General features: G+C 35.0%; 1 protein-coding gene across 1 annotated transcript; it reads right to left on the bottom strand.

Moving 5' to 3' along the window:
• Nucleotides 1-3,080, bottom strand: LOC147565152 (serine/threonine-protein kinase SAPK2-like). The gene is made up of 9 exons (XM_086651651.1): nucleotides 2,711-3,080; nucleotides 2,490-2,564; nucleotides 1,879-1,980; nucleotides 1,488-1,541; nucleotides 1,294-1,386; nucleotides 1,044-1,136; nucleotides 835-939; nucleotides 634-732; nucleotides 1-527 (listed from the first exon to the last, which is right to left on the bottom strand). Exons 1-9 carry the CDS (start codon nucleotides 2,828-2,830, stop codon nucleotides 243-245), a joined length of 1,026 nt encoding a protein of 341 aa, XP_086507777.1. The 5' UTR covers nucleotides 2,831-3,080; the 3' UTR covers nucleotides 1-242.
• Nucleotides 3,081-9,195: the final 6,115 nt, after the last annotated feature.

Raw genomic sequence — 9,195 nt, forward strand, 5'->3', positions numbered from 1 at the left:
GGAAACAAATATTACTATTATTAAAAATTTAAATACATAACATGAAAACCATGTTTATATTACACTAGCTTATTCACCATTAGCATTTTACCTTGAAACTAAGAACAATTTTATTGCTCAATCTCAACTAAGTTGAAACATATCTATAAGCCAAGTACTACCTAACCCTTTTCCACAAATTGTATATTCTAATGATCCTTTTTCGTCGTTAGAACACCAAATTCTTAATTCCCATTCACAACTCATAACGCACATACAAAATCACCACTTGAATCGATGTCTTCTTCTAGGTCTGCATCGGCGTCTATGTCATCAAGATCCGTGCTGTCACTAATTAAATGACCACCAACTTTTTGTCCGCCCATAGGTTTTCGTGCCTCTTGTATAATTGAAAGTATATCTTCAATACTTTGAGATTGATAAAGTGCTTCATTGTTCTGCAAGTAATTAGCTTCTCCTCCTATGAATTCCATTGGCAAGTTCTTTAAGAACCATGGATGATTCTTAATTTCTGAAATGGTTATCCTCTGCAAGGAAATCAATTGAAGTTCATGTCAAAAACATGTGTATATATCAAGAACAGGGAAACCCCGAGATATAGTAGAACACTTCAAACTTTAAGTGGGAATTTACCTTTTCAGGGTTAGCTACGAATATCCGTGAAAGAAGATGCTTACACTCCATCGACACTCGCACATAGTCTGGAATTGAGTAGTGAACGCTAAGTATCCGCTGCCATAAGTAACAAAGATTTTTCAGAAATCTAATGGGAGAGAAAAGTAGATAAAACTCATAGGTAATATATTTCCAAAGTGAGTGAAACTAATTACTAACCCCGATTGTCTTTCTAAAGTTTTTCGGATCGCTTGGATCTTCGAAAGGGTAAGCTCCTACTAGCATTACATATAATGTAACCCCACAAGACCAAACATCTGCGATCTGTATAGTTTCTCAAAATGATTATAAACTATAGTTTTGATGATAACTTCAACTGCGATGGTCAAACATGAAAGTGAAATAGTATGTATATAAGTATATATCACCTTTCCGTCGTATTCCTTTCTAGCTAAGACCTCTGGTGCAATATATGCTGGTGTTCCCACAGTTGATTTCGGTTGAGAGTGTAACACCGATGACTGCAGAATAAGCAGAATGTATTAGTCGTTGTAAGAAGAGTATACATAATAAAGTGTAAATGGAGTGTAAATACTCGACTATTTATGTTCGCCAATTTTAGTTTTGTTGCACTAATAAACCATTAAATTCTGCAGATTTGCACAAATCGAATATTACCTTTGAATACCCAAAGTCGCATATCTTCAATCGAGGGGCATTACTTCCATCTAAGAGCGTGTTTTCTAGCTTTAGATCTCTATGACATATTTGCTGAACAAAGAAAAGGTTGTAGTAAATTATGGCATAAAATTTTACGGAAAATTATCTAATAAGTAAATGAATTGTAGTGGTAAAAAGATAGGAAGAAGTACCATAGAATGACAATAGCTAACTCCTGATATCAGTTGTTGGAAGAAAAATCTGGCCTGTTTCAAATAATTGAGAATCGAAAAGGAGTGAGATATTGTTCCACCACTCACCAATCCTAAGATAAAATGAAAAAGTTAAGCAAGAAGATGGTCCACTAAGAGTTGTCTCCACTTGTATCGGTCCGGGCTCTCATCCAGACTGTCTAAATTATTGTAATCCTCTTTATGAGTTAAAGAACGAAGACAATACTGACGATAACTTATATAACAAACATTATGGAATCAGTGTCAACAATATTTATTGCTTTAAGAATTAAACATATATTGTAGTCGAGGTAGGTCCATATATTGAAGATTTTGAATATAAGGTCAAAATTCGGTTTGGTTATTATACCTCATCCTCGCTGAATCTACCGGCCGTACATATCCTCTCAAAGAGCTCACCACCGGCTGCGTATTCCATGACTATACCCAAGTGGGTAGGTGTTAATAAGACCTAAAAATATACCAAATTTGGGTTAGAGAAACAAAAAGCCCATTAAACAACTAGAAAAAACAAATCAAGAAGATGAATTAGAATTGCATATTTGTTCTTTCTCCCCCTAAATGTGTAATCTCGTCTTAAAGAAGCTATTTACACAATGAGAAGTCTCTCATTAAGATTCTAGTTCTTAATTAGGAGTAGCTTAATCAAATTCCTAAACTGAGGCCATAAGATCATCGCTATTGAAGTAGTTAACTTCGTAATTGTATTGACTAAATCGATCGAAAAGAGCCCAAAAAACTATATAAACAAGGTGGGTGATATTCTATTAGCATTCATCTAAAACAGAGTAATTCAAGTAATTCAAACCCAATTTCTTAGTAATATCTAATTTTCAATTCTCAAACCTAGAACTATCTTCCTCTTTGATTGTGAACTTCATTTTTATCCAACCAAAAATCAAGCTAAACAAATTTAAGATTAAAAGCTTGAGAGATAAAGAAGAAGCTAAAAACCCTCACCTCTTTGAACCTAACAATATTGGGATGTTGTAAAGATCTATGGTTCATAATCTCTCTCTGCACATTCTCATCAATCTGTAACATCAAATAAAATAACTCAAAGTTACTAATCAAATCAAATAGCTAAAAAAACCCATGAATAAAAATCAAAACCCAGATAGAAAATTGAATCTAAAACCTAGAAATCCAAGAACAAGATGAAGAAGAAAAACAGAGCATACCTTTTGCCCTCTTTCTATATATTTAACAGCTAAAAGTTCTTTAGACCATTTATCTCTAACAAGCTTAGCAACAGCAAAATTCCCAGACCCAATATCTTTCACAACTTCATAACGTTCCATTCTAACTTCTCCAGAGAGATCAACCAACAACAATAGAACAGAGCTTATCTCTTACCTCTCTCTCACTTTATCTCTCTACTTGTTTGTTCTTGTTTGCTTAAGAAGACAAATTCACAGAGTTCCAGATTATTGATGTCTCTCTGTCTCTATGCGTCAAAAAACAAGTGTTTTACAGCAGGTTTTAGACAGAGAGAGTTTAGAGAGAGAGAGAGAGAATGATGAAATGACAAATGGTGGAAACCTATAGGTTGGGAAATTGAGCTGAATTGTGCAAGTTGATGAAATTATCAATGGGTGGTTCTTTTTTCTTTTTGTGGGTACCCATGAAAGTAACAGAATTTTCTTTCCACTTTTTCTTTTTGTGGGGAAAGAGGAATTCTATGAAATTGGTGGTTTAAACTCATGGGGTTTTGAAATTGAAAAGGGAAGAATATGCATTCTAACATAGAGTTAATAGAAATTTTGGTTTTTTATGAGAAGAAAGTGACAAGAAAAAGTGCAGGCAAATGTCTAAAAATTCTTTTTTATTTGATTCTATTAATACTTTACTTAGGATAAAAGTTTCCTCTGTTTGGTAAGAGGAGATCCACATTTCTTTTTGTAGTGGGACTAGATTTATTAGTATTATAAGGAATCACAAGTAAACTTGGCCACTTTGGGGAGACCAGCCACATACCCAGAACACAAGAACTTACGTAGTTCAGTGATTGATTTGATACCAAGTAGTAATTCATACTCGGGCTATGACGGCGATCCCATTTACCAGGTGTCTGAACTGTTTCTTCATTGTAGAATTCGATCGGATATGGTCTCTGTACATGGAGAATACTGGCGGGATACCCTGGAATCATCCTATGATTCCATCTTGTAGACACCCTCGTTTCTTCCGGAAATGTTGGGTGTTTGTTTTATCCATCATAAGTGTTACACGAAGTTAGATACGAGCTTCATCTTCATAGATACCAGACGGACTCTCTGCATTAAAGATTATATCTCGATCAAGAAGAGTTGCCAGCCTTGCAAGCTACAGAATGGAGACTGCCCTACAAACCGAAGTTATATGATGCATTTCTTCACTTCTGATATTTTGTTGTACTACTTTTCTTATTGTATTTGTATTTTTCTTTCTTACTGTATTGTAATAGACTCTTAATATTAATATATTCCCTTCAACAAAAAAAAAAGTAGTATAGTTATATGTTCATCAGGAAAAAAAAATAGTATAGTTAGAGTAAATGTTATTGTCCCAGTAAAAGATGGTGTGCAAGTAGTATAGTTCTAACTCATAAATTAATGATGTAATTTGTCAATATTTCAATTTAGTTATCGGTTGTACGTGTTATTACTTGTAGGTTTGTGAGAATAGTCTCGCATGTAAGAAAGATGATCTAGTAACGAAGAGTATAATGTCTAGGTTATTTCATTTATTGTCGATTAATTTTGAGTTAGATGACCACAAACTTAATATGACATCAGAGCTAAGACCACAAATAAATAACCACGCGTGTTCCACTTCACCTTGAATTTTGTTTTTAGAGTGCACCAACAGTGGTTATCATGGGCGCCTATAGAATAACCTAATTTTATTCTTCTTGACTTCTTAAAATTATGTGATTTTTTATCACGAGAAAAGATTTTGGTGCACCAATCTCTTATTCTTTAGCAATAAGAATGAAATTAAACCTTAATGAGTTTTTTTACATCAATTAGATTCCCACCTCGGGCCTAAGCCCAAAATGAATTATTTTGGAAAATGTCATACCATCAATTGTGTTTTGTCTAGTTCACCACTTTTTGGTGTAGCGGTTGGACACCCCTCTTAAGCCCATGAGGTCGTGAGATCGAATCGCGGTGGAAGCAGTTTGACATCAAGATTTATCTCATTTAATTTTGCAATATATAGAGTAAATAATATAATAAATTTGTCGGATTTTAGGTCTCTTTCATGTTTATCTGACTTTAGACCCCTTTCATTATGGTTTAAATTAAGCAATTATCGTGCTCATCACATCTTCAGAATATATAAATGTCTTGCAACGACTAACGTAGATCGTAGTCGATATCTCAAAAAAAACAGATTGTGTTCTTAGATCATTTTTTTCTTGGAGCAATGAAGAGAGATAATTTAGTAAACTATATGAAAGAGGGAATAAATAATAGGAAGAACTGAAGAAGTATAGGACAACGGTAATTTTAATCTGATTTGGATATAAGGATCCAGAAAATGATAGTAATATAAGGACAAATTACATAAAGTACGGTCCTCAAATGTATTGTTGGCGTGCACCACATCTTTTTCGCTTCCAATAGATCTTCAGCTTGACAAATTTGAGGATTGCATTACTAGTTAGGTTGATTAGTCCATTTTCTTATAAGTCAATAGAGACTAATTCTCCATTTTAGTCTCCAAAATTTTCAATTCCTTTTTGTGTTTTAATGATTTCAACCGAATTTTAAATTAATTGAAGTACGAATTATTTCTTTCCTTTTGTCATATATAAAACTTTAATGTAGGTCCAAAAATACACTTTATATGTATGTGGTTATAACTTAATAATGTAAAAAGATATGAATTAAACCTCACACAATTAATGCAAGTTGATGCAAAAGTGCATCTTAAACGTATGTGGATAGAATTGAATCCCTCAAGCGAGCACCAAACATTTGACGATGGCAATGTTGCATTCTTGAAAATATGTGATTTTGGGTATGAAAAAAGGTTTAGGTGGACCATTCTCTTTATCTATACATTTACTAAATAAAGTGTTTTCATGCAATCAAAACTAATTTTCACTTTCTACCTGTTCAAAATACGACAATTCAAATGAACTATACAACAGATAGATATTTTGTCAGACACTATTACGGTTGGATCTCGATGGAAATATGTGCAGATCAAGATTCAAAATGTTCTGGTTAAATTTTGTCTGGCTACGTATTCGGCCGAGAATTCAGTGGGGATATTGATTGAACTAAGGTGCTGTTTGTTTTTTTTAATTTTCAGATCTGAAATCTGAATAAGTCCTAATTCAGATTTCAGATGTTTGTTTTTTTATTTTAACAAAATCTGAAATGTGGGCTGAATGAATATATGTCTGAATTGGCTGAATAAGGGCCCAATAATTTCAGACTTTAAAACAAGTCTGAAATGGGCTTCCACCATCTGAAAACATTCAAAAGACATATATACCCAGTGAAATTTAGAAAAATACTTCCCTATCCCCATCTTCATCTTTGCCAGGCACTGTAACCACCACCACCGACCACCACCACCACCATCAATACCACCGCCACCACCATCAACACCACCGCCTCCCACCATTACCACCACCACCACCACCATTACCACCACCGAAAACGATTGCTTTAATCTCTATAAATATCACACTGTAATGCTTGCACAAAGAGGGAAAATCGAATATACGTTTCACCAAATAAAAGAATAATCACAATAGAGTTTATAGATTGAGGGTAAGTTTTGAAGATCTGAATAAACATATCTCCATTTTTGGTATATATAATAGATCCCATTCTTCTTCTCAAACTGAAGAAGGAACATTACTGTAAAAAATGGAAAGTGATGCCACTTGATGCTCAACACCTACTTCTACTCGTGCTTTCTCTCAAGAATAAAAGATCCATTGATCTTGAAGACCTACTTCAGATTTAAGTTGTTGGATCTTACGACAAATCAGCATCAGAAACCCATCGTTATGATTAAGGTTAGGGTTTGGGTCTTGAGGATGAAGAAGAGAAGAGGCAACAGGTAGAGAAAGGTAATAGAAATGAGTTAGGGTTGGGGTAAAAGGCAGTAAGTAGAGGAATAATGAAATAAAAGTGGGTTAGGGTTAGATAACTGACCAATTGATTATATGTAAGGGTATAAATGTAAAAAAAAAAAATTCAGACACAACCATTCAGATCACAAAACAAACATACGAATTCAGTCAATTCAGTTTCAGCCAATTCAGTTTCAGCTAATTCAGATTCAGCAAATTCAGATTCAGACACAATAGAAAAAACAAACACAACCTAAGAGTCATTTTTCCCATGTTACAGTGAGCAAATAAAACTGTCACTGTCTTGATGTAACAAATTAATGATAGAGATTATAGCACTTTTGACAACCAAGACACAGCTAGGGTTTTACTGGAACAGAGACTAATTGGCTCTAGAGATGGTTGGGGTCGGACTCCAATTTAACCTCTACTCAAAATCCAAAATTCTCCCTACTACAGCTGAGTGGAGAAAAATAGACCATTTACAAGGTAAATGGATTCTGTATGGGAAATATTTTCTAATAGTGATAAACATTTTATACAACTGGAAAAGTACAAACTTATATAAAACAAAATAATATAATGATGATTTTTATAAAAAGCTGTCTTCGAAAATACAATTTAATACTAAAATTAAACGTTTTTCATCACTAAACTAATATTGATGGAAAGGCTTTAACATCACAAGATTAAAGGAAGGGACTTTGTGGGGTGTATAGGATTCAACTTGGAACCTATATGAAGGAAAATATTAGGAGATCTTAAGTTTCAGCGAGTTCAAAGTGTGACGGAGTAAAATCTCATGTGTTGATATCGGCATCTTTCTCTTCGAAATATATTAAAAAAGAGAAGTTCTAAAAAGCGCACCATATTATTATTGTTGGTGTCTGGAAAAACATAGTCAGGCATTGTACGAGATTCTTCTTCGGATCCCCTGTCTTCTAAAAGATGAAATTTCAAATTGAAATTTTATTTAATCTGTTTGAGAATTTATCAACCCTTAAAATGAAATAGCGATGGTGGTTGAAAGTGGTGGGTGGTGAAGATGATGAAATTAAAACAAAAATTGGAGTCTAGAAGTCTGATTGACCAAAACCCTACTGAAAATCAGAACCAAAAGTGGAGGCGGAAAGGGTTGGCCCCCATTATAGAACAAAAAGTGGGGGCCAAAACCAAAAGAGTTGCCCCAGCACAATGGTTACTTCCAAGTTCCAATTCAAACCTCGGACAACAAAATGGCCCTTGTGAAATGCATGTGCGACTCAAATGCTTGAACAGAAAATTCACCATCATCTTCAACTTGTGGGCATGTGGGCTGTGGCTGCCTCTTGCAGTTGCAGATATTCAAAGTAATGGGCGGGTCAGGTTATCTCTCTCGAACTCCCCATTAGTGGGATACTGACGGTTTATATGTATTCTAAAGGCAGATAATAACAAATCTTAGGTTGTGTTTGTTTTTTTTTTTGTCTGAATCTGAATTGGCTTATCTGAAATGGTTGAATCTGAATTTGGCTGAATCATTTACTAAGTCAGATGTTTGTTTTCCAGATCTAAATAATTAAGTTTGAATAAGAAAATTGACTTTTATACCCCTGAGTTATATATTTAACCAAAAAATTAGGGTTTTTTGTTTATTGACTGAATAAAAAGAGAGGACTAGGGTTTCACTTTCTTTCCCCTTCAAAAATGAAAAACTCTTCCTCTCCTTCTCTCTCTAACCTAGCCGCCGGTGCTAAACTGACCAGATATCTCTCTTTCTCTTATGAAGCTGCTTACCTCTCTCTTTTATGAAGCTGCCAGATCTCTCTATCTCTCACTCTCTAACAGAAGATTTGTAATCTACCTTAGCCAGATCTCTCTCTAACCGACCCTCTTCAGATATCTCTCTAACAGAAGGTGTACCTACCCTCTTCAGATCTCTCTCTTTATCCGAAAGATGGGAAAGTTAAACCCGTCGGCATGACCGGTTGATGACCTCTGATCAATCGATATGTGTTGTTGCTGTGTTGGTGGTGATTGTTTTGGTTTGTGGTGGTGGTTGTGCCGGTGGTTGTATTAGAGGTGGCGGTGTTGCTGGTGTTGTTACAGTGATGTTGGTGTTGCCGGTGGTGTTCCTGTGGTGGTGGTGGTGGAGGTGGTTCCAGACTTCCGGTGGTATTGTACAGTGGTGTAATTTTGAAAATGAAATGAGATTTTTCTAAATCAGAGGGGCAGAATTGTCTTTTGACGAATTTCAGAAAATGGTCTTGAGTTTCAGACTTGTTTTGAAGTCTGAAATTTTTGGCTTTCTTTTCAGCCCATTCAGACCTCAGCCAAATTCAGTTATTTTTTGGGTTAATTTGACATGGACCCCTATTTATTTAGTGATATTAGGACTTCACCCCCAAAATCAAAAGTGTTCTGGCGTTAACCCCCAATTGGCCTTTTTCCGTCATCTTCTCGTTAAATGGTCGGCGTGTGAACCACACGCGTGATTCATGACGAAATTACCCCTAATCTAATCCTCCATCTAATCCAACGGTGAACAATACCTCTCGTGATCACACCCACCATTGTGAAATAACCCTAACAATCTTTCTCGTCATT

The sequence above is a fragment of the Eschscholzia californica genome, unplaced genomic scaffold, assembly GCF_041429995.1.
Source record: "Eschscholzia californica isolate CP2 unplaced genomic scaffold, dmEscCali1.0.p SCAF_1, whole genome shotgun sequence".
Taxonomy (NCBI): domain Eukaryota; kingdom Viridiplantae; phylum Streptophyta; class Magnoliopsida; order Ranunculales; family Papaveraceae; genus Eschscholzia; species Eschscholzia californica.

Bases quoted from the DNA above. Each gene is read 5' to 3' on its own strand.
- LOC147565152 (XM_086651651.1), bottom strand. From the start codon at position 2,830: ATGGAACGTTATGAAGTTGTGAAAGATATTGGGTCTGGGAATTTTGCT. The intron at 1,981-2,489 runs GTGAGGGTTTTT...GTATATTTTTAG, and splicing joins ATATTGTTAGGTTCAAAGAG to GTCTTATTAACACCTACCCA. The intron at 528-633 runs GTAAATTCCCAC...ATTTCCTTGCAG, and splicing joins TCGTAGCTAACCCTGAAAAG to AGGATAACCATTTCAGAAAT.